This window comes from Sabethes cyaneus, chromosome 1 (genome assembly GCF_943734655.1).
Source record: "Sabethes cyaneus chromosome 1, idSabCyanKW18_F2, whole genome shotgun sequence".
Taxonomy (NCBI): Eukaryota; Metazoa; Arthropoda; class Insecta; order Diptera; family Culicidae; genus Sabethes; species Sabethes cyaneus.
The window spans coordinates 1,418,146-1,445,316 of NC_071353.1; the positions used below are offsets into that span (position 1 = coordinate 1,418,146).

At 37.9% G+C, this 27,171-nt stretch overlaps 1 protein-coding gene across 1 annotated transcript in view; it reads left to right on the forward strand.

The window, feature by feature from the left end:
• Positions 1-26,016, forward strand: part of LOC128733110 (homeotic protein deformed-like) — a 108,624-nt gene extending 82,608 nt beyond the window's left edge. Inside the window, exons 6-10 of the mRNA XM_053826730.1 lie at positions 2,330-2,844; positions 16,625-16,725; positions 17,146-17,329; positions 25,313-25,677; positions 25,741-26,016. Of these exons, the coding sequence (XP_053682705.1) occupies positions 2,330-2,844; positions 16,625-16,725; positions 17,146-17,329; positions 25,313-25,677; positions 25,741-26,016 (1,441 nt within the window). The remainder of the gene's footprint in view (positions 1-2,329; positions 2,845-16,624; positions 16,726-17,145; positions 17,330-25,312; positions 25,678-25,740) is intronic.
• Positions 26,017-27,171: the final 1,155 nt, after the last annotated feature.

Here is a 27,171-nt window from a genome sequence, read left to right on the forward strand (position 1 = left end):
AAAAAATCATCTCCATTCGCTTTTCAGTTGCTCGACAGCGATGAAAAGAAATAGTTTTTTTCTTTTAAAGCTCAACCGATAACAAATACAAATAACAGCATCAATTGGTAGGTGATACTTTTTGCAGTTACGTTTGTGCCTGTCTAGGGGAACCGTACAGCACTCATTACCAGAATGATAAACCTTCCAACAGCCAAGAAGAACAAGGAAGCAATGAAAGCAGAATAGGGAGTGGTCTCCGGAATGCACTCCATGCGCAACGAAACAACGACGGCGAAAAGCAAATTTTCTTTGCACAATGTCGTGTTTTGTAGTGTTCATCAATCCTCCTATCAGGGTTGTGCTGATTTTCCGAACTGCGGTTTTTCGAAATTGCATTCATATATGCAGTTGATTTCAAACAGAATGGTTATTAGAAAACTATTGAAATTAATCATTCGTTATTGAATTTATTATTTTCTGTAGTGAGTAGATTCCAACAATTTTAGGCGACAATTTTTAAATACATCGAGACTCAAAACGAAACGGAATAAATAAAACCAAGGATACGATAATTTTCGAAAATAAAAGGGTACTGGAGGGTATTTTCAGCCTACATTCAAATTCAGCTCACAATCCATTTCATTCGCTGAAATACTTTGCAGATACATAACTTTAATCTGTTATGACGATTTTTTCAAAAAAAAATTTTTATTAATTTTTTTAGTTAAATTAGGCCATTACAAATATTTTATAAAGTTTTTGTCCTTTCGGTGTCCGGCCACTGAAGGGCGGGGCGAAAAAAAACAAAGTGAATTTTTTAATCGAGCAAAAAAAACATGGATTTTAAGAATTTTTATTTAAGATTTAAACGTGAAAACCGAATCTATTCTTGCTTATAATATATACGTTATTATTTTCTATGCAAAAATATACGAAAAAAGACAAAAACGAAGGAAAATTTTTTTGGACGATTTTCAGAAATTCCATTGTTCGAATTTCCATTTCTGTTTCGTGCTAGAAGCGTTAATTCAACTCGGAGACTCATTTTTCGAGTTTTTCAGACTGTAGAGCCCACAGACAATTGATTATATTGATTATATAAAAAGAAATTTGACTCATATCCTACAAATTATTTTTTTGGCCCCCGATTTTTCAAGCCAATTTCCAAGGGGGGGGGGGGGGGGGGTGACAAAAACTTTAAATATGATTTGCAATGGCCTTACCATGAAAATTACCTGTAACTAAAACTTAACTAGGATGATGAAATAGAAGCAACCGCTTGAAAGGCTGAAAATAGGACCTGGTTTACATAGAGTAAAGCGATCGACTTCAAAATTTTACATTAAGCAGTTTACATGCTTCATTTCAATTTTTTATGCATCTGATTTAAAAAAATATCTGAGTAGAGCTTTAAATCCGGCTCTCGATAAGTCTTAAACAAGAATAACGTTATAGAAACTTAATAAGTATTGATTCAATGTCCCACCCTTACCACTCTTTCCCCTTCACTTCTTATCTCGCCCTGGAGACACCATCAACACCTTTGTTTCATTACTTTCTTCTACCATTCCCTGCGTCTATTGTAAAAATCAATAGATATAACGACAAGGTCATTGAAAGTATTAGATAATTAAATGCACAAATAGTTTTTATTAAGATATCCAAACAATTGAGTAGTTACTTTTTCAACCTAAACCACCCAATCATTGTGAATACAACAAGAGAGCAGTACTATCTATCGTCACAGAAACGTAATTGCAGCTGTTCGATGCTGGCATCACTGATTCATACAGGATGGTCGCTAAATCAAACAATCGCTAGAGTGTGCTCACTCTAGCGAAGTCATTGGATGTGCAAAGAAACGAAACAACAAACACCCGAAGGCGGGGCATACGGTACGTTGAGCAATCAACCTTTCGAACTAAACCTGTACCGTTCGTGGGTTGTGTTTGTTATCCACCGAAGTCGAAAGAAGAAAAGAGAAACACGTTCATAAATCTTATTCGAGAGCAGCACGGTTGTTGTTTATCGCTTCTCGTCAACTGCATAACAAAAGAGTTAGTCGGTCAGTACGGATGTGTATTTTCGCGCGCGAGCAATTTCAGTGCACAAAGGATTATTATTTTTTATTACAATAGTGATTCGTTTTAATCCCTTAACCAAACAAAAGTGTACAATTGAGAAGCTTTGATAGTGAATATATACAGCAATATAAGAGAAATAGTGCAATGAGGTGTGCCCCGCATGATTAGTGTTTGTGCATGGAAATTTATCGTTTAACAAAGAGTGATACCAATATGCTAAAGTGATAAAATTAAGTAAAATTGCAATACCATATCCATGCCAGTAAGAAGATGAGTTCATTCTTGATGGGATATCCGCACCATTTTCAATCCATGGGTATCAATATTGAACCGAAATTTCCTCCAAGTGATGAATACGGCTTCCATAATGGATACAGCAGTGTGAATGGGATTACGCAAACCGGAAATGAATACTTGCATCATGCACAGAGCGACATGCTGCACCACAATAATGGTAGCAACAGCGGCAGTGGTTATAATGGCTACGCGCATGGTATGGGTCATTACTACCATCATCACCATCACCACCACCATAATGGGTACGCCTCTCCGGTGCAGATGCACCCGGTTACTCCAACATCCGCACCTGCAACACCTCTACAGCCAGTAACACCGGCAAGCAGCTCAACACCAAATCAAAACGATGGATACGTGTCAAACTCAACGCCGTATTACTCGGGTTTTTATAGCAGTAATGCACACCAATCGTTAATGGACGTTCCGTTGCAATGCTCAGAAAATGAAATTAGTAATACGGCACTAGGATTACAAGAACTAGGTAATTTGAACACGTTGAAAACGTGCGACGGAACTGTAATATTTTAAATTTATCTCTAATTAAAAGTTGTTATTCAAACGACAGTGACACTAGACCCTATGAATAAAAGAGTTTGCTCTATATTTTCTATGAGGTTTATAAAAGAAAAGCCACGCAAACTATTTCATTCTAACGGGCTATTGACACATGCTTCCGGTTCTGAAAGTATCCAAAGCTGCTAGTAAAAGCGTGTGTGCGAAATTCCGGCGAATTTTGAGGAAAAGTCGCAGCACTACTAGTATGTCCATAATATGCATGCATATTGAAAATATAATCGATGGTGATGAAATAGAATAGAAATATACGTAGTTCAAGATGCTAAACTTTTACTAACCGATACTCCGACACTGTATTTACAAGTTTGTTCGATTTTACATCTTTATTGCTCAGGAGTACCACATGGTAACACTCTAGGACCTTTACTGTTCATAAATGACTTATCCCGACTACTAGCGCCTGGCACAAGATTATGTTATACACGTTTGCAGAGTGGTGCGATTGTAACTGTTACATAAGACGATTAGCATCCCAAGCATATAGTTTACCCCACAAAAGTAAATATTGATTTATGACTACTACGACCGATATCCAGAATTGCTTCGTCGGAAGTGTATAAATATGTTACCGCGGAGAAATACTCATTACTTTATTTTTATTTCATATCGAAAACTAGCACGTAAAAAGCAATTATTCGAGTAGATAATATAATTGTCGCTGTAGAAGGTCTACTTTTAATGGGAAAAGTATTAAAAAGATTCGTGAATTTCAAAGAATACTCTGTTAAAAAGAACTTCATCGTGGAAAAAATTAAGAGAATAACAATTTATTTATCCAATGGCTCGCGGAGCAAACTCGGTACAAATTGAAACCGTTCCTGTAAAATCAGAAATGCTAATGCTAATAAACAGCTGATTCACTGCTTTTGCTGCTTTGCTGGTAAACGCCAACGCTTTCGAACGTAACCAATAAGTTAAAATTTAAAAAAAGCACTAAACGTTCTTCGAAACGACTTAAGACTTAATCGATTTGAATTATTTCAGTAAAGGGCACCTCTTTACTATTAGCGAAATTTCGTTGTTTTCACCTTATGCTAAACGAGCGCCTATTTCTTAATAATGTTTAACCGATTTGTAAAGTTTTTGTCCTATTTGTAAGCTCTTGTAATCTACAGGGTGAGTAGTAATAACTGTTAGAAAAGTAAACGGTCACAACAATAATACGGTTACATAAATTTTAATTTTGAGTGTATTTCCATAACATTTGACTTAATTAGTTCGAATCAAATCTTTCTCTCTTTGTTTTAATTACCAGTCGCAATTGTTGTTAAAGAGCGTTACAGCTGGCACGCACAATATCCAGAGATATTTTATCCTAAGTCTTCTCCAAATGTTGTTTGAGTATATTCACAATCGCCCTATGCATAGAAGTCGAGGTGATTCAAATCAGACGAAGAGGAAGCCCGCTCTTTGGAAGAAATAAAATCCGGAAAAATGCCCTCATACCAAGTCTGTGTAGCTTTCGCCGGGTGAGACGGTGCAAAATCTTGTTGGAAGCAGTATGGTGAATTCTTGAAGTGTTTTTAAGACGATGGAATGCAAATGGTTCTTCAAAACATTATCGATATAATATTTAGTGTTGATTTTAACACCAGGTTCAATGAACAGCAATGGGACCTTCAAATTTTTGGAGAAACATTCCCGTACCGTCACCCTGGAATTATTCTGGAACCCTTGAACACCCAGTTTGTCCCATAGAATAACCGACAGATGTGCTGTATATATCCAATCATTTTATTGGTTGTGATGATCCTATAGCAGGAACATTTATTCGTCCAAAAACAGAAAATTAAATTCACCGTTCCGCTTGATGAGCTACCGATATCTTTCGACTATTGCAACCTTCTGCTTTTTCATCAAACCGTGCACCCATTGTTTTTTTGTAAAGAATCAATCGAAGATCAGTAGTCGAACAGTGAAGTAAAAGAGTTCAGTCACCAATAGTGTCTTAATATGGAATGGAGTTCAATTTTCTTCTTCTTCTACCAGCAGAGAATCGGGGTAGCTCTTGCCGTATCATGAATTTCTCTCTACTGTACTCGGTCCTGGGCTACTCGTCGCCAATTCGATAAGCGTCTCGACACGCAACGTCGGCTTCAACCTGGTCGAGCTATCTAGCACGTTGAGTCCCAGGAATAGTGCTCTTGAAAAGAACGGATTTCACTGCACAATCGTCCGGGGTCCTTGCGAGGTGGCTGGCCCACCGTAGTCTTCCAAATTTCTCCTGGTGAACGATGGGAATCTCTCCAAGTAGTGCCTGTCACTTGTGGGTCATAGGCCAATAACCACTTTCTGCTTTTCGTTTGTACTCTGCCAAAATAGTCTGCAACACTTTTCGTTCAAATACCACAAGTGCACGTAGGAATATCTTCCATAAGCAAAGCTACTGTCTCATATGCGTAGAGAACGGAGTTCAATCGTTGTCGCTAGCTATGAACGAAATTTTTACTTTTTACATTTTCCTAGCCAGCTGTGGCAACACCTATTGTTTGGCTATGATATCCCATTTTAAAAAAGTGATAGTTTAGAAATACAGTCAATTTTCGGTAATTGCACTAAGCCCACACCCACATTGTTTTAATCGAAATTCTTGGAGAAAAGTTTAACCAAATTAAGCCAAATTAATACCTACATTAAAAATGCAGTCAAAGCGATACCCAGTTAGCACTAAATTGTACATCAATGTACGAAAATTTTCGTAAATATCTCCTAACAAATTCGGTATCGTAACTAATGCTTAATACAGTACGCTCTAGTTGATTTTCAGTCGTATATAAACTGACACACAATCGATTTTCAGCACAGAATTGTATAGCAGTATAGAGCGCGTCGCGCTTAATTGGATTCTATCGTATATACATACTTATATAGATGAAATACGTATAATTATTCCTCATCACGTCCCCATCAAAATAACACGGATATGCCACTTTTGCGCATCAAATACGATTTATTATCATGTATATCTGCACTTAATGCTGATTGTTTACTTTTATATATATGCAAAAACGCTAGCTACTGGGCATTTAATCCTTTCGTTGTACAAACAGATTTCTAAATTGTTTAGTAAGTAAACATAAGATTTTAATGACAATGTAAATAGATAATGGCATTTTTAAGTATTTATTTCACCGTTAAATAGTTGAAAAAAAACCTGAACCTGAGAGAATCAAACTCGAAAATGATCAAACCATATGATATTACATTCGGTTTAATATTTTCTAGTCAAATTATCTTATACGTTTAAAATAGTTCATTTTAGATCCCCTGAAAAGAAAAAAATGCACTATCAGAAATGACACTTAAGTTCGTTTCAGATAGGCTAAAGCCCAATTAACGGAAGCCCGATTTAAACGCAGTCCACTTAAAAACAGACCAACGAGCGAAACTTGACTGTATTGAGTTTTGGAACCTAGCTTGAATTAATGTCCTAAAGGTACCAAACGTTAGAATATTATCGATATTCTAGCTTTTTCGAATGACCTCAGCGGTTTGCTTTCACCTAAATTATACATGAGACATAAATTAAGAAGTAAGTACACAGTTGGTTTCAACTTTGTTCCCACGAACTTATCTGCTGAATAGCAAATCACTGCGAATTTATTTTTAGTAAAGTTTAGTTAGCATCGGCATCATTAGCTCTTTATAATCAAAACTAAAACTTACCTTACCGAGCATCTGAATAGAATCTAAAAATAAAGAGAGGAAAAAAAATTTTAAATTGTAGTTGTTTAAATTGCTACAATATTTATAAAACTAAAATGTTGTTTGAAAAACGCTTTAAAAATATATTCTATTGTTCTCTTAAGGCGATCATATAATAACTAAAGTAAAAAAATATTGCCCTCAGTGGCATGCAATGGCTTTGCAGATTGGCTAACGCACTCAATTTCTATGCGCTTCACACTAAATAGTTACTAGAATTTCTTTTATTTGCTGCTGCTGCTGCTGGACTGCTTAGTGCTCCAGCAAGCAGCCGCACAAGCACAGGCGTGCCCAGACTCAAAGAAAATATGGAAAACTAATTTTTCAGAAGCACGTTTTGGCTTGAAGAAATCAGGTAATCATATGATGACGGAACTATTTCTATGTAATAGGTTAATTAAATTATCAGGTGATCAGATTAAAAGCCCGTAACCTCCCCCCTTCTTTATCAACAGTCTTCGCAGTCGGTTGTAAGAGTACAGAGCAATTACCGGGCTAATTTCTCTATCTAGGAGCACCACCCAGCCGTGATTCGAACATACGATGACTGACTTATTAAACTTTTATTTTGGATAAAAGTAAAAGTTGTGTAGCTAATACCCAAGTAAAAGAAATGGTTCGCGTTTGTCAAAAATACCCGTTACTGGTACAAAAATACCATACGTCACTATTGCATTCTCGCAACTTTATTTCTTGAAAACAATAAGCCGTATGAATAAAACAGTTTACTTTGCTTTTCCCGTTTAAATCGTATGGGAGCATTTTCTCTAACTCTTTTATTCATATGGCCTAATATTTCTCAAAAACTAAAACTCATAACTAAATTCCTGAAGTTTTGAAATGTTATGTAAAAAATTGTCAGTTTTATAGAAAAAGAATTTAAAAAAGGGAGTTTTGGTCTACGCATCGTGAAAACATAAAATAACAAATATTTCCACAATGCTCTTGCGGTTTGAGTTTTATATTATATTATTCAACAAAATCATTGAAGGGAAATTGCAGAAGAATAATTTCTTATTCTTATTCTTATTAATACCAACACAGCCACAATAAAGGATTCCTGGAAATAATTCTAATTATTTCTAATCATAGAAATATTTCAAAATATTTTCTTGTCTGTATTAACATTTGCAAAATATCAGAGATATATTGCAAATGTTTAATCGACCAGGCCAACTGTGAAGTATTGCCGCAAAGACGATTATGAGAAATAAATCTTGTGTGAATAAGTTATTCATAAGTTATTCAGCACTTCAAAATCAACAGGGAAAGAAGAAACGGGAACGTCTCGTACCAACCGTTCTGAATAACTGTAATTTTTTTTCGTTGGAGGTATCTTTACTAATAAAGGTTAAATGATACTCCGGACCCTCGAGGATGAACTTATGGCATTTAGACCATAAGCCCGGCTGCAATTGGCCAAAATTATAGCGCCTTATTTCGCTCTCTGAACTCGCTGAAGTTGCTGCCTAAGCAACGGCAATCGATGTAAATCCATGCATAAACGTCCTTTCACATTCCTCGACTGGTTCCAGTTCTCAATCCAGACATCCCGTCTGTCATCACTAGTTGCTGCTAGAACGCTTTTTTATCCGAAAACCTCTCATTAAAACATATTTTCCCTGGAGACCGCTCTGCTTTGTTATTCGTTTGTTTACCAGCACAACTGCCGATTCTTCTGGGGTCTTCAGCAGCGACAAACATTGAATTTCTTTCACAATTTACATTTACACTATACAATACAACTTTCGAAAGCGGAAACTATTCTACTTAAGACGAATTCTATTTTTCCCGAAAAATAAACTAAAAAAATCGGACGTGAAAATATTAGACGTCCATTTACGGCCACGGTTGCTTCGATTTTTTCTGAAGGGAAATTGCAGAAAAATAATTTTGAAAAAAAACTCTTCTTTCTTCAAACATCTTTCAACAAAACAAAAAAAACTTGTTCCAACACTTTCTTTAGTTTCCGAGAAAAAAGTTCATGAAGTTTAAATTCTCATCTATCGCACTTTTCATGTAACGTCCACATGAATTTTTAGTAGCTTTCACTCATACGAATCCGTTTATGTGCGATCATCAGCTTTACCTAAGAACTGAAATCCATGTCAATTACAATACGAAAATTTTTCACGTAGAAGGAACGTGTCAATTTTTTAGAGTGCATGATTTTACAAAAGCGGCGTTTCATTTCGTCAAGTTTGTTCCGTGATGCGCTGGAATACTATTCTAAATTATTCGTCAGTCGCGATTTCTTGATATCCCAGTTAGCTTCGAGGTACGATGCTGGTCTGACGAGCCAGTCGTCGTATGTTCGAATCTCGGCTAAGCGGTGCTGCTAGATTAAAGTGACCAGATTTTTTCTGGACGAATGCGGGACGCGGAAGCAATCTACCCCAGGCTAAAAGCGATGATTTTAGGCTAAAAATAAATGCTTGGAAGACCAAATACATGAAAGGAAAAGTCTCAAAGGGGACAAATGTGCGACGGTAACTATCTCGGCGTCGAACCAGAAGTATAGTTGTGATGGCTGGTGACCGTGGACAATACTAATAAATATATCCAGCGCTGCATGCACGCGGGAAAGCGGGCTTATTTTACCCTGAAAATGTACAAAAAGAAGAGTTGAGAAGAGTGAAGAGTGTTGAGAATGTGTACCGCATAGACTCGTCGTTGAAAAGCTGAAACGAAGCGGTTTTCCCGATTGATTGACAACGTGAACTTTTTCATACCTAAGTAACCGAAATGCGTCGGTACGAATTGTAAGTACCTTGTCGCGGCCGTTTAATATCTGCCCTAGCGTCCGACAGGGCAGCCATCTGGGTCCGCTGCTCTTTGTTTTGTTCATCAATGACTTATGAAACTTACTCAAAGCACCGAAATTTATGTTCGCCGATGATCTCAAGTTCTTCCGTGCGATTACTTCAGTTTGTGATTGTATCGCACTCTAGGAAGACATTGGATTGCTTCTGGAATGGTGCGCAACAAATGGAATGGAAGCTAACGTTAAAAAGTGTCACATCATGAAGTTCACTCGCCAGCGCAATCCAATCCATTTCAATTACACGATGTCATCAACTGACCTGGACAGAGTGCAGACCGTCAAAGATTTAGGTATCACATTGGACAGTAAGTCAACTTTCTCGGAGTATATCTCATCATGTGTGGCAAAAGTATTCGCTGTTTTAGGTTTCATCAAGCGCAACACTCTGCAATTCAGCAACATATACTGCTTAAAGTACCTATATTGCTGCCTGGTACGAAGCATCCTAGAGTACGGAGTTCAAGTTTGGGTACCATACCAAGCCATCCACATCAACAGGATCGAACGAGTTCAGAAAACGCTACGCACTTCGCTCGCTTGGAATAATTCCACTGCACTACCACCCTAGGAACAACGTTGTCAACTCATCAGTCTGTCTACTCTCGAATCCAGACGGTTGCTGCTTCTACGGCTGTTCATTTTCGACATTATCAGCAATAACATCGACTGCACTCACTTATTATCGCAATTGTGGTTCAACGTCCCGCCAATGAACACTCGATCATCAAGTTTTTTTCAGAACGGTTCATCATCGAACGCAGAACGGCTAATTTAATCCTCTAGAACAGCGGTTCCCAACCTTTTTTCGGTTCGCGTACCCCCTGACGGGTTTCCCTATACTATTCTGCAGCGAACTAAAGTTTTGGCGAACCCCCATTTGGGAACCGCTGCTCTAGAAACATTCGACGAAGCTTGTGATATGTATGATTACAATATAACTAAGTCAGTGTTTAGGTGAAGACTTTTAAGATATGAGCTGTCCGTACGACAAACTTAAGTCGAAGACTGAATAATAATAATAATATAATAATCTCAAAAAACCCTCATTAGATCAGTAGTTCTTTATGGACTTAAATCTGTGATGCTGCTAACGGAGGGCGTACGCGCTATTGCAGTGTTCGAGCGGCATGTGCTGCGGACGATATTCACGAGTACTAACTGAAAGCGGCGAGTGGCGGATGCGTATAAATCATGAACTATAAGCATTGCTTGGAGAGATTCCCATCGTACATCTGACACAAGTCGGTAGGCTACGCTGAGCCGGACACGTTGCGTCGTAAGGATGCTAGGCGATAGAGGGACCATACGTGCCACATGGCTCGACCAGATCGAAAGCGACTTGAGACTTTTGAGTAGCCTAGGAAACTGGCGACGAGTGGCTCAAGATCGAGTTGTATGACGGTGACTGTTCATAACAGCACGAACTATCCCGGATTGATGCTGACGACAGCAACGGCGTGACTATTGGATGGCTTATTTACTAAATTGCTTCTGCTATAGTCTACCATGAGCCTCCGTTCTTTTGACCATATTTAATCTCAACACTATTTGAACTCCGCTAATTTGCACGACGTGTCAATTAACCCTCTAACGGGCAACACCGTAAAAACGATGCGATCAAGCTAATGACCATTTTATCATGAAAGTACACACAAAAAAACCTTAAATTCTGATTTTCATGCACAAATAATTATCTGGAGGAGCGCCAGGCAAGAAAAAGTCGAATTTCTCTTGTCTAACGCTCTGCCCAGAATTTTTTCAATTCAGATATATTACAAAATTAAAATACTGCATTTACTCAAAGAAATTTTTTTAGGTCGATCATTTTGTTCTAGATGTCCTTTTGCTTCAAAAGTAAAAAAGGAAATATTCGCGCATTAATTATTTTCGGAATTTTTCGGAATTTTTGTTTTTGAAAGATGATAACTTTTGAATGCATGGTCCGAATGTTATGATATTAGTATCAAAATGTCATGAAATTTGTTCTGAACACATTTGGCATATTGCCAATTAAAAACTAATTTCGTATGCGGCTCCGGAGCTCCAAAAGCGAAGGCCGTCTACAAACGGTCTTACCCGTTAGAGGGTTAAAAATTTCATTGTACTGATCTAGCGTGTTTCATATTCGTTTTCTTGACGATTCTAATAAAAGTGAATCTGGAGAACGAAATATTCGCCAGTTGCAATTGCCAACTAAATAAAAACAACAAAACAATAACAAATAGCAGGGCGGTCAATCCATACAAGTTGCAGCATATTTAAGGTTGTCAGTTATCCAAATAAAAACCAACCCGTTAGTTAGCATGAGCAATCGTTGAAATTAACGGAGGTACACGGTATAACAAAGTTATTTAGGGACAAATTAATACAAAATTACATAAATTTTTCAGTTGAATGCACATATTTCAACAATAATTCATAAATAGGGAACTTCTTGAAAAGCTCTTAGAACTCATCTGTAGCGTTCCTCTGGGCATTTCAGCATTCAACTGCATAATTGAAAAATCAATCAACGCGGGACACTTTCCGGGACGCTTGGTAATCGGGGACAGCCCCGCACAACCTGGGACGTCTGGTCAGCCAATGCTACATAGAGTCAGTAGGATTGTTGCACTAGCCCCGAAACCGTCCTGTACTCTTACAGCCGGCTGCGAAGTCTGTCGATAAAGAAGGGTAATGTCTAAAGACGGTTATGCCCAAGGGTTTGCCTTTTTGTTTTCTTGAAATCAGTTACAGGGTTTAAAAGTTAGGAATATTAAAAAAAAGAAAGGTTGACAAATTACGATTCTAGGAGCGCCCCAATTCAGAAAGAGGCGTCTGAAGTGTTAAGGGGGGACCCTACTCTGGAAAGTCGAAAAATAATGGATTTTCGTGAATTTTTTTCGCACGTTGGAATTATAGTTAAGTGTTGGGGTATTTTGGTTATAGGTTGAGGTATATTCGAACATGTATTTTCTGTTTTTGAATGCCAAAATAGTGATTATGATGCTGGTGGCAGCTGGGCGCGTGGGTGCTTTCTAGAAAATAGTTCCTTGCTGGCGGTACGTGCCGGGGACCAACGGAGTATCGGAAAACGAATGTCAAGGATGCTTTTGAAGCTTTAGGTCAATACCTAAATTGTTACGTAGCGGTTTTAAAAAATTCGAAAAATTACCAAAATGGCGGCATATTTTCCAAAATAAAGGTGTTTTTTCATCAAAAATCCGCAAAAATTGCGAACTTAAAAAAAATTGAAAAATTGAGATATCAAAAAACGGCTACGTAACAATTTAGATAATTCATGTGTACATGTTGAAAACAAATTTCAGCCAAATCGGACCACTGGATTCTGAGATACACGTACCGCCAGCTGAATAAACAACGAGAAAAACGCGTTCAAAGTTTCGTACAGCGATGCACTTTCCTTGAGGTGACCCCACAGTTTTCGCCGTAACTTTTCGACAAGATTAGATATCAAAAAATCCTTTTGGCGTGATATTTCTGAAGGTATAAGCCTCTCGAAAATGCAAAAAAAATAAAATTCTATTTTTCCGAATTTCCAGAGTAGGGAGAATTTCCAGAGTACCTTAAATAAAAAACTTGCCTAAATGATCTAAAACATAAAATTTGAACAGAATCGAAACGCTTTTTAATTTTGATGTGTTTTAGTCTATGGAATTTTTGATATGTAAATGGTTTGTTATTCGTATAGATATGAAAAATAATGAAATACACATAGTCGTAGCGTGACCTTTTTGGCATCCTGAAAAGCCAGCGCCCTTGCCGGGGACCAGTCTGGCCAACCACACGCCTCCATCAATTTACGAAACGATGATGACGCAATTTGGTTCGTAACTTTGTGAGCCATTGAAATCGCATCGGTCCAGCGATATTAGGCGCCTCCACTACTCTCAGAGAAAAAGGAGGCGCATTATTATTATTATGCTCAAGTACTTTTTTACACGGTTTGTTTTTTCGATTATTAAGAACGGGGAGAGGGCCGACGTTCGTCACGTACCATAGTGAACGAGATGCTTATTATTAATTTTATCAGGTGCTTTCCTTTTAAGTCTACTCTACTTTGCCCGCCTCGTTTCTTCGCCACTGCTATCAGCCTCCCAAATGAGCTCGAGGTACAACGCTGATCTATCAAACCAGTCGTTGTATGTTCGAATATCTGCTGGGAGAGGCTGTTAGAGTCAATTGGATTGTAGCACTGGCGCCGCAATTGTGCTGTACTCTAACAGCTGGCTGCGAAGTCTGTTGAACAAAAACAGAAAGTCAAGTTTCGAAAACGAACTATCCAGGCTTTGGTTTTACTGCCTCTAATTATAACCATCTCTGGCGAGGAGCCATAGCTAGGGTAAGTTAACTTATAGTGGACCCTTTACCTATAATGGACCTCGGGTACAGTTTCGGCGTTTATTAGCTTGTACTTTTTATTTCCGAGGATATATGATATGAAACAGAAAGTACTAAACATACCACACAGTTCAGTTTATAATTTTTTAGCTAAATTTTATGATTAATGCATTAAAATCGACATTTTCAACAAGTGAGGGTCCATTATATGGTTGACAATGCGAAATATGTCGCCATTAGTGAACCCTATTCATGCAAAATACACTAAAATTCCGGTCGCTATCCTATTATAAACCACAAGGGTCCATAAAAGGAAAACGAACATTCCATTCTGTTTTAAAACACATGTGAAATATAGAGATTTGCAACATAAATTGATATTTTTAGGCTTAATCGAAAGTTACTCGTATTGTTAGGGCCATCGGTTGCGTGTTTAGCGTCACCAAATCATATTAATTCGTAGAAGAATACCGTGACCGCACGTAATTGCGATCAGCTCCTAATTCCGATCACTCAACCTAAATGGTCAATTTTTAGAAAATTGTGCCAAAATCTGTAGTAAATGAGCACGCTTAGTTATTGTGCTATGTGTTTATGTGTCAGTTGTTGAAAAATGACTGCCTTTGGGGTACCATGCACTTCAAAATAAATTAAATTCGACAGGCAAAAGCGAAACACGCCATCAAAATGTATTTTCTTAGCCGAAGTGCTAAGCGCACGATCAAATTTGCTAAGATCATAGCAGCGTGAAAACATATTACCTTCTTCGGTATTCTATGATAACTAATAGATACAAGCATATATAACCGTTCTGTATCAAATTTGGCTGAAAAAATGCTGAATTTGCGGAATTTAATCCATTAAAGTAATTGATCGGAATTATGAACATAACTTTTTTTTCTGCTTCTAATTCCGATCACTATATCAAAGTTACAAACTGGCAAAATGCAAACGAACGAAGTTACTATTTGGATTTTAAGATTGATTGCAACATGATAACATGGTAGGATTATCGAAATTTTTTGACGTAGGACTACGTCTTACGGCAGGGTGTCAACCAAAATTTGGCGTTAAGCCACCGTCACGAAAGAATGAAAGATTTTGAACGCTAATAGCTCTTCAAATTTAAAACGGATTTTGATCATAAACGATGCAGCAATTGTATGGCTTTCTTAAACAGATTGTTTGCCAATCGCTAAATAGTGAAAATTAACGAAAGCTTTTAAGTTAAAAATTCTCCATACATTTTTCGTATGACAGTCTTGCTTCCCAGGCACGGACGACTTATTATCTAGAACTCATCCTGTTATAAATTTAATATTTACATTTGATCGGGTTATTAAACCAGTGCCGTACCTCCAAGCCAACTGAAAGGCTTAAACGTTTTGTTTTTCTAACGCTGCAAACAAGCGACAGCGACAGCGCAGTTATGAACTATCTTATTAATGCGTGTTCTTTTAATATAACAATAACATATTATTTTGAGGACTTAAGTTTTCTCCTAGAACTTAATAGCTGGATGCGTGAGGCAAATTTCTATACTGAAATACTCCGACTTTGGCACTGGTAAAAATATTCGTTTTTGATATCACAAAATAGCTCACCTAGCATAAATACAGGTACAGCAAGATAATATTATTATTATATTGTTTGTTTTTTCTCACTTTACGCTATTTTACGCTACACATATATCAATATGGTGTAAAAAGTTTTCTTTAATATTCGAGGTTTCTTCGTGAAAACCAGCCTCACGTAGTTCCACGCCAACTACGCGGTCATGTCTGGAACACAACCTTTCTGATTTGATTTTTACTATTATTTATGATCAAAGCTTTATGAAAATTTCGAAGTGACCCAATTTTATTGTAATTGTAACAGTTGAACAAAGATAAAAGAAAAGGAAAGTTTTATAATCCGCTTGTCGATCTTTTGCGTACACAAACTTTATGAATATTAAGCTAATGATAATAATGATCATTAACGCAAGCAGAAGCTGACTGGTAGGGGGATTGTCGTCAAACCACATAAAAGCAACACATTTCAGATCCATATGGTACGAGTTGACAAAAGTTTTTTGCTTTAACAGCTCATCATGACGTGATCGGAATTAGATACACCTGTGATCGGAATTAGAATCACCCCTTATAATTGTTGATCGGAATTAGGTGCACTGATACATCATACTATGATGCATTTTTTTAACTTTCGATAAATAATCTAGCCATTTTAATATTTTTTCATGAAACATAATTGAAAATACTTGCTAAAGACACATACTGTGTTAATAAATATCAAAGCTATATTTTTCAATAGGGACTCAAAGATTAATCATGCCTTAGGTGATCGGAATTAGGTGCTTTCACGGTACCACTCAAGCACTAATTGGTCTACTAATGGTTAATTTACTCTATTATTAATTATAAGTCTGATATTTGCATTGTGAAGATGTTCCATCTGGGTAATATAGATACAATAACTTTGTGGCTACATAGTCCTCCTGTTTGTCGGAAGATAAGGCCACTGCAACCGTTTTTTAGATCTATTGTGGTGAGAGTTTCCTTATTGAATCTATAGTGGTTAGGTTTATTAGGTTTAATTCTACGGAGCATAAATTTTTCTCGTAAAAATTGAATATTTGTATGAACTAAAAATAAATCATTATAGACCCTGAAAAATATTGACTGAGCTGACCGAATTTTACAGCTTTTAAGTTTTCAACTCAATACTTGGCCTATTTTCCGAAACAACTAAGACTATTTCGAAATAAATCAAGAAGAATGTTATACTAAAACAATAACACAAATTCTCTTCACAGGTATAAAACTTGATAGGCGAATAGAGGAGGCTGTGCCGACTGGGCAACAACTTCAAGAGCTTGGTATGCGGTTGAGATGTGAAGACGTCGGATCAGACCAGGTAATCCACTTTATTCTATTTTAATCCACATCAAACACGAGCGCACATTAGTACAAAGTGAGCCAAACTGTTTCGAAAAAATGGTCAGAACAATAAAACAAATAAAAGCAACGCTACCCATCGCCCTGGATAGTTTTTGTCTGACATAAAAGCATTAGCTAAATACCAAACCAGTTTAAGCCAAGCTGATTAGTCCATGCATCTATTTATATTAGTAGAACGTCACTCATAATTGGCGTTGCGAAAAACCGACGCATAGTATGAATACTCGCACGTAACACAGTTTTCTAAGAGCTAACCTCAATTCCGAATCAGTTCCACTTGCTCGAATTTATTCTGTTTATTCATGGTGCTTCATTATTTAAATTTTGTTACACGTTTTATTGTTTCACGTTTTAACGTTTTATCCTATCAACTCAGGATGAATACCTGGACGAGGAACGTTTGATGCTTGACCGATCACCGAATGAGACGGAATCTAACGATGGCGATCTGGATGAGCTGGACACCGACAACGAGCTTGAAGAAGATGTTGTAAACGCCACTAGCGATGGTGAGAGAATTATATGGCCGTGGATGAGGAAAATTCACGTTGCTGGCGTCGGTAAGTAGTCGAATGTGTTGTTGTATTTTTACATATAGCATATAGTAAGATGGAAAAACAAACAAACAAACTGAAATTCTTTTAATTAGCGTCTTAGTAAATTTAGCAATTTTACCAATAGGTTTTAATTAGTACAGTTAAAAGGGAACATTTCATTTTTCTCATTTTTTTCACATTTCATAGACAGTCTGAAGTATTTGCTTGGTCTTAGACCAATTCTGGACTGGGCTAAGTTGAATTTTTATTTCATTTTGACAAACAACATGACAAGTGTTATTGTAACACAGTTGTAATATAATTAATTGAAAATCACTAATCGTTTCGCTCCTACAATTACATGTAAAAGATAAAAAAATAATTTGCCAGACTGTTGGGGTAGCTATCATGTACTGACAAGTCTAATCGATATATCTTGTCAAAATTTATGATTTTTTTTTCTTCGAAACCGACGAGAGCTCTTCGGAACAGCATGAAATCAAGTAGAAAATCAATCAGAATAGAATCTAAGCAACAAGCAACTCTAACGAATCGTAAATTACTCAAAACTTCAAACGCAAAGGTGCGAGTTAATTGCTCAACCCGCCATCGAACCTCCTCAATCAATCCAATACATTGAATGTAGCACATAAACGGAACTGTCTTTCGATCGGACCAATATTTAGTCGAAATTCGACCGACCACCAACAAATTCTCAGCGGCAAAATGGCTTATCACAATTTCTGATCAACAAATCAGCCGCATTAATGTGACGTGAACTGCCGTTGCCGAGGCATAACAAATGATCAACCCCGAGAAGTATATTTTAAAGATACCTGCCGCTGAAAAGAAAAGAAACAAGTAACAACACAAAATAAATTACATCTAATTTATCACTCTCAACAAACAACTGCTTGCAGTCTTACGCCTCGCAAGGAGAACTTGCCGAGGACGGCTACTCTTGAAATCCTTTCGTATGAATAGGTGCCATTATAAACGCCTTTTTCCGATATTGTGTTGCACCGGAGTTGACCTTGAGTTATAGGCAAATAGAATCGAATAATCATCCACACGTACGATCAATGAGATGATAAATTGAGCCCCCTTCATGGCAGTGTTTCAAGTAACTGTGAACAAGAACGATGAAACAGAGGCTGTGTTTTCCATGCCGGAACGCAAAACTTGGGCGATGAAACGAATACAAAGGAGTGAGGCGAATTCTGGAGGGCCATACTTGTATTCTAGTTAATTTCGATTGTTACAATATCAATTTAAAGCAAATCGACATACGTGGGTGGGGACAACAAGTCAACATCGATATTTGTAATGGCTAAAAAAGTAACTGCTCTATATTTTCGAAACACTTCTTCAAATCGTATAACTTTATCAAAATGTATATCTTGATGAGGGCTGTCAAAACTTTTTTCTGGACAGACAGAGTTTGAAGAATATAAATTGATGTATTTATGACGCCGTGCTTCGATATTCCACCGACGATAGCATCGTTCTACGTTCTGGTGAGCACAGCTGCACTGGCTGGTGGTTGTAACAGTTGGAGGGTTATTCCGCCGGCAAATTTTTATCGGCTCTCCGGGCGATGGAGTGGGGCTACGAATTAAAACTTTCAACCTCGTAGCACTCGGAGCACTGGCAAGGAATCGATCTCACTGTGAAGGGTCAGACTCAGTGAAGAAGATTGTAAGAAATGCGTAGGATAATTTCGAAATATGTTTTGATTTCAGCATGTTTTATGTTGAACTCGCGAATTAATGTTGTAGCAGCATTAGGTTTGACTTCGACATTACTAGAAGCGTTTTTAAAGTGGTCGAGCACGAGATGATACTTTCGGAAGCTTCTATGGAAACATTATTGCAACTTGTTACTATGCGAGTACTCGAATTTGTGATGATACAGCGTGGCCGTTTAATGGTATTCTACGCTGCATTTCTTTGCTTTCTCAAGTAGCAATTAAAGTTTAGTTACATTCCTCTAGCAGTTTTCATGACCAATTTAATAAAACCACTAATAAAACTATGAGCTTCACTAGAACCTTCTGATGACCGCTAACTGTCTTTCGACCAAGTGGTCCACTCTTCAGAAAGATTTTACAACCTCTTTAAGAATCAGGCCATAAGCACAAATAGTCTAAACATGCTCTGCTGAAATCAGCAATAAAATCTCAAGTAACAATTCTAAAACCACTTGGTTTTACTTGAATATTATAAAAGGTTTATTGCAGTATTAATCATTACCTCTGATTTTATCGTGGAATTGTGCAATACCAAGAGGATATGAGTCCAAACACACTTATAGCTAGCTAGAAAACCATGATAAAACTGTTACTAAACCAAATTTATTCCTGTTGCGTATATTACCACGTTAAAACTGGTTCGCTGCACCTCGTCTCTTATAAACTTACCATAAGTGCGGCGTAGCAATACAAAATGGCGCACCAATCAAAATTGATCTTATCCCGGTATCTTGTCAAACTACTACTTGGGCTTATAACCTGATTCTTATAGAGGTTATGAAAACATTCTGAGGAGTGAGCCACTTGGGCAGAAAGCAGTTTTATAGCGGTCATCTGAAAGTTCTGGTGGAACTCATAGTTTTATTACTGGTTTTATGAAATTGGTAATGAAAACCACTATACGAACGTAATAAAAATTGGAATTATAAAGCATAAACCTTCCTGTGGTAAAAAAGTTGAATCAGTCTGCCAGCTTAACATATACATAAAAAGATGTAACCGTGGTTTTGGGTCTCAGATTTAGTTTTGTCCCTACCAGTCCAAGCATTCCATCTGCCATATGTGTGCGAAAGATGGAATGCTTGGACTGGTAGGGACAAAACTAGATCTGAGACTAATTAATACATGGGTGTGGTATAGTTTAAATGCGTAAAGCACTCGAGTACTAATCGAGAAATTGTGGGTTAGAATCCCAGTGCCACAAACTAGCCCAATATTTTTAGCCGCAGATCGAAACTTTCCCAGTATTCAGTTTAACATTTTTCGCACCAAACGCTTCTCTGCTTTAATCAAAATAGAGTTTACGTTTGACCGCGAAAAAGTCAGTAACAGTAAAACCATATTAATAACAGTACAAAACTAACAGATTTATTGCGGTAGCAACCACAATAAGATCAATATTGTAGTGGTATGCCATATTGTATTGCTACGCTACACTTATAGTAAGTTTATAAGAGATGTAGCACAACCAAGTAGTTTTATCGTGGTAAAATAACGACGATAACATACTTTGTTAACAGTTTATTGTGGCTTTATAGTAGTTAGGTATAAGTAACGTTTTACTTCTATCATCTTGGTTTTGCGTAATACCATTATAATAAAATCAGAGGTAATGATTAATACCACAATAAAACCTTCTGAAAATTTAATTAAAAGCAAGCGGTTTTAGAATGGTTACTTGGGATACCTAGTGAATAGTGAAGCGGGTAGAATACTATTTACCAAATATTTTTTAACCAGTACAACAACATATGGCTGATCGCAGTCACTGGCTGAACTTGAATAAGATCATATTGGATCGATCACTTCAAATCTCACCTTGAATCAGTGTATAGTTAGCTTTGCCGTTGATATTTCTGGGTCATCATTTCAGGTTGATATTTCACATCACGACTTAAATATTTTAGTCGTGGTTTCACATATGGTTTCTTGCACTTCGGATTGTCCTACTGCATCGTTGTTGCAATCTTCGAGGTATATTGTAGACATGTTAAATCGCCATATCTCTTGGCTTATTCTCGGTTGTTGTTCTACTTGATTTTTTATAATGTAAACAACTTGTCGTTGTGATTTTGACAGCTAGTAAATGGTATTTCAGAATGATATGCATATCATTGATGTGTTAAATCGCTATTTTTTCGCGAATCTCGAAATTTAAGCGCAAGGTTAAAACCTATGCGAAATGTGTCCATCAAGTAAAAAGAAACTGTCAACCTTTTTATAATGTTTCAATACCGTCCGTTTACCGATGCATGTTTCACTGAAAGTTTCGATAGTGTTAATTTCCGGGTAGTTTAGCAAGTTCATCTACTTTGATGCAAATGTAACATTTTGTTTTTGTGTTCCACTTTTGCGTTAACGTAAACGACATAAAAAGAAGCGAAATAAGGTTTAGTTTTAGTACAATTACAAAGTAGAATTACAAATGTAGCATCTACGAGAGTTTCCTCGTTGAAAGTTGTTATAAACCGTTAAATTGAAGACGAACCAATCATAAGCATAAATCGGATAAGCTCGTATAGTCCACCGTTTGCATTCCGTCCTTGCAAGTACAGGAAATTCCTAGCTCTGAGGTACATGTTCAGTTGACTCAGAATGGCGAGGCAGTCAAAAGCTCCTAAGATCAGAAGATGGCACGTCTTCTTTCCACAGTCTCCAAATCAAGCAAGCGGCAACGTTCCTCATACCGCGATAGTTTTCTGGAATTACGCCATGGAAGACTGCACAAAGCATACCGTTATTTTTTCTGTATTGCTTCGATTCTGGCGGTCCAAATTTGTTGATAAGGACCGAAAACAGTCGAGTACGGGTCACGGAACTACTTAGTGATTTTAAAAATAAATCCAAGTGACTTATTAGCTCTGCTTAGTGCGCTATCTAGGACGATCCCAAGATCTAGATAGCGATCGAATATGATTGATACGCTGGAACAAATGTCCCGCAATGCAAAAGCTAAAAGCTATACTTTTATTTTTGCGGTCTGGTGAAACACTTTAAGATGCAGGTGGTAAGCATGTTACTCGTGCACCAATCTCTATTTGTCTATTATGCGTTGCAGTTCAATGCAGTCGGTATCCATTTTGAAATTTTTACATCGTCGACATGAAAAGATCGACAATCAGGAGGCAGGAGAGCTGACAGTTTATTTATAAAAAGAGAAAATAGCAATGGTCTAAGGTTGCTTCCCTGTGGTACATAAAATATGTTGCAGAACGACTCGAAAAACTTGACCCAGATCTTCACACTCGGCCTATGGTGTGTTAGGTACGATTGTAGCCACTTGCAGACGGTGCGGAAACTCCCAGCTTCTAATGCCCGACAAGGAAGATACCGTGGTCCATCCGATCAAACACTGCTTTCAGTTCCGTTCAATGCAAATAAACCATCCAGATATGTCATTTGACAACTCAGTGATATCATCGTGCAATGATGTATGCATTCCTATCAATTTCAAAATCAACACAACCGGGTTGTGTTGTGTGTTGTTCTGCATGCTTTCATAATTCTATTTGCACTGCTCTGATGCTTACAGCTGCTTCCTTGGTCAACGAAAAAGTACTTTCGTCCTTGGACGAAACAAAAAAGTGCTTTTCAAATAAATGTAATGATGAGAGTTCCCGTTATCAAACCGGCCATACCAGACGGGACCTGAACAAAAAAAAAATAATGTGCTCTAAACCAAATAGGGTAAATCCTATTTGATTACACAAAATTATTAGGTTTTATGTTTTGTTTTCTCAAATTCTTGCTTTGTATATGCGAAAAAAGGTAAAAATAGCCGAAAATGAGCAAAATGGGGCACTTATCGATGACAAACAGGAAAGAGGTGGGCACCACCCAATTCTCCGGAAAATTTTACATAAGATCACATATTTTCCATCGGCCTGCAGGCCGTATCTTAATTGCATCTGTTTTTTGGTTCGTTTTTGCCCACAGGACGATGCACTAGGAAGGTTAATAAGTAGTCGTTGTGACTCCTACCTTTTGTGCAATGCTGCAAGGTGCATGGGTCGAACCAAGCTATAATCTGACATTATAATCCAATTCGAACCTACAACACCCATGTACCTTTGAACCACAGAGGTGATGGACAAAAGGAGACTGCACAACCCCCTTATTAAGGTTGCGAAGTATCCGGTTTGGGTATTTTTAGACACAAATTGTGCCTCTTCCTACGACTACTGTAGAAACCACCGACCGAGAAGTTTTAATCTAACTTGTTTTTACTGGTAGGACGACGACACTATGCAGGCCCTTGCGACTTACAAGGTAGTGCGCGTGACGCTGTTCGTCTGTCAGCGTGTTAGCCGCGATTCTCAGCGCGGGTTTTCGGGGAAAGGCTCCGTTCCTATGAAATAGACCAACCTCGTGTTTTTAGTCTTGACCTTGAAATGTGGTCCATGGGTCCTTTTGTCCAACTTCTCTGTGGTTCAAAGATACATGGGTACTAGCGAGCCACATGCCTTGGCGGGTGTTGTGGGTTCGAATCGGATTATAAAGTCAGATTATAGCTTGGTTCGACCCATGCACCTTCCAGCATTGGATAAAAAGTAGGAGTCTAAACGACTACTTGTCAAGCGTAGCTACCAACCCCCCCCCCCCTCCTCTCACCTTTCCGCTCTTTCCTCTCCATTACCAAAAATTTTCATTACTTTCCCCTACCGTCCCTTCATCAATTGTAGAACCACCGCTTCAAAAAAATATTAATATTAATGCCTGATCGCATTTCAAGGTCAAAGACTAAAAACACGAGTTTGGTCTAATGATGAGTGCTCTATTTAGCTCGGTTGTAACTGAGAACATAAAATAAATTTGTTTTGAAACATACGTAAATTTTGTGACTTTGTTCTGCGATCCTTCATGAAAATCTCATTTTGGAAATAAAATTGTACTCTCTCCCTGATGAGCTAGGCCGAACCACTTTTTGTTAAGTTTGCACGAATAAATGAAAAATACGATAATACGGTTGCGAAAATTTTAATAATGACACAACATGTTTTTGCATAAAGAAGTTTTAACGTTGGTTTCGAGAAAGGAAAGAAACATACAAGTATTCACGCCAGAATCCTTCGGTGGAGTAACACACACCGAAGCGTTAGCCAGGTTTCATCGAGTCATCGCCGTTAATAAAAGACAATACGTACAGCGTGTGTGGAGGCACAAAAAAGGGAAGGATCCGCCGTCTGTAGGAATAACAAGAGATGTGTTGATTGGGACGATGATTGTGCGATGATTCCCGGTATTTCTTTGCTGCTACTTCGAAAGTGCAAAACCGCGCACGAATCCGAATGGCAGCCGACCGGCTTGGCTTAGGCTCCGGTCCGAAGTGCCCTGACGGTTTCAAGAAAATAAATAAAGAGAATTTCCGCACACGTTTTTCCCACAGAAATTTGATTGGGAACTCGAATTGATATTTAATTCGTTGTTTGTCTGCTACTGTCTGCCATTTTTTTTCGCTCCTGCTCTGGCTGTAAGACAGTCATTTGGGTTGTAATTCCGAATGTCGGGATCCCATCTAAAATAGATTTAACAATTGGAATATTTATATGCCGACTGCTGGGGGAACACCGTACGTACAACAACAAATGGCTGTACGATGCCTACACCAGAAGCATTGCACTGTCTCTCTAGAAATAGCGTAATCATCGCGTATGCATCATAGAAATTGCAAGTCATTTCTATTAGTATCGACGCGGTGAACTTAGGCTAGGCGGCAATGAAAGTAAATGTTAAACTTGAAGGGACGGAAAAATTGTGCCAAGGTAATCGGTACAGACGGCAGACTAGGCTAGGACGATGCGGATACCAAGAGCGGTGCTCGATTCAATATCTTTACATGATTGCCTATGATTCATACGATTTTTAGAATTAAAGCAACTGAAAATTCTTTTTAATTTTTTAATAGAAATAACTAAAATACATCTAAAATGTGTTGACCAACCACCAACTGACTGTACTGAATGAAAGGCACGCGCATGGAGTAGAAAATCCGTCAGATGCTTTTCATGTCAATCAAGTAGAGCTTTATACGTCATTCAAACAGTTCTCGAGCCGCCATTCCGGGGTACGATGCGCGATTACTCATGTTCTGGTTTTCTTTTTGTTCGTAATACCGTGGGGATGGATGGTGGTGGTACCTACTCGTTTATCACAGTTGATACTATGTCAAGCGGTTCTTACAAAACGTGCTAATATCAATTTCTTGGAGTTTGCAATCAGACAACTATACCATTTATATTCATTTCTCTTGCTTTCAGCGAACGGCTCGTTCCAGCCGGGAATGGAACCGAAACGCCAACGTACCGCCTACACCCGGCATCAAATACTAGAACTGGAGAAGGAGTTCCATTACAATCGTTATCTGACCCGACGACGACGGATAGAAATAGCCCACACACTGGTCCTGTCAGAGCGTCAAATTAAAATATGGTTTCAAAATCGGCGGATGAAGTGGAAGAAAGATAACAAACTGCCGAATACGAAAAACGTACGAAAGAAAAACGGCGATCAAGGTAAAAACAACACCACATCGAACGCTACGGGCGGCCCAACGAAAAAAGGTCGTAAAGCGAACTCGTCAAGTTTATCAAACGGGAAGAAGCAGATGAACCTACAGAACGAAGTAAGTAGATGTTCGTATAACTGAAATGAAATGAGAAAAAAATTATAATTTTCGATCAAACAGTGCTTTCGCACCGAGAGCCTTGACAGCATGACGGACATCCATAATTCATTGAATGGAAGCAATCTCGCTGCTGCAGCCCCGTACATTTCTGCATCGGACGTCACCGGGGTGCTGTCAATGAATAATAACAGCAGCATCAACTCCGAATCCGCCGCGTCCCACGAGCAGCATCCGTCGCCGATTGTGAACAACCCACCGCCGTCTGCTGGCAGTGTAAATACAGTAGTTGCTCATTCGATCAGTATTAAACATGATTACGATCTAACAGCCCTATAGAACTATTGCAAGTCAAACTATGGTGTACTAGTTTATTTATTTTTCCAATATGTACGAATACTAACTTATTGGAAGTATTACCCTGCTACAATCACACCATTCGATGCCACAAGTTGTGCGTCGAAATACATACCAAACAAAGCTTCGTCATGTGTTGCCCGAATAGCACTCATTTGTATACACACACATTAGGTATTATGACGATCCAAGAATAGTTTTAAATTACTGGTAGTACAGTCGTTATCCGAATTCAGGTCTGTGCAAAATGGATGTGGCGCAAACCAGTTTCAATTCATTCTGCACTGTGGTACAGAAAAATATTACTTAAGAAATTATTTTTATTCTTTCGTGGTAAATGGATAGTTCACAAAATTCCGCACCAGAAAACCTTATAATGGTGACTGAATTAAGTCGCAATCAAGCAACTTAGTTTGAAAATCAGCTTCCACTGTCCCCCACAAATGACACACGATGCTTATGAATTCAAAACTAAATACTCATCACACTATAGGCAGTCTAGTGCGAGCTTTAAATTTTACGTTGGCACATTCAAATGTAGCAAATTAATTGAAATTTAAACTGGTCCCTGATAGGTAACTGCCAGCTGGAGGCTACTAAATGAGCTTTTAGCTGTTGAGGATTGTATACAAAGTTATTTTTGACAGTCAAACTCTAAATACATTGTTTATAAGGTTGGCATGGACCATGTCGAAAACACGCAAATCCGTGACTGGAGAATTGCACGAAAATTGCAATTCTGTTGAAATTTTGCGATCCAAACGATTATTTTATCTGTTTAACTCAATCTACACAGGATGTATGTCATTAAAACTCCGTCCGCATCATAGAACACTTACTAATGGTCTTACGTTGAACTTATTTAACCCGTGAACAAACAAAAAACAACAACGAAATTAAGTTACATGATTTCCACCTACAATTCAAACTATCGTAATGGTCGCCAGATTAGCCATTGCAAATTATGTAAAATAAACAAAACAAAAATATTAGACGAATAGGAAAAAAATCTCATACCACAAGCTGTAACTATTGAAATAAATTCGGATGAAAACAGTGATGTATCGTTAAGTACACTAATTGATGAACGTTGTAAATAGCTGTACAGGACTGAATATTTTCAAAGGGTATAATTTT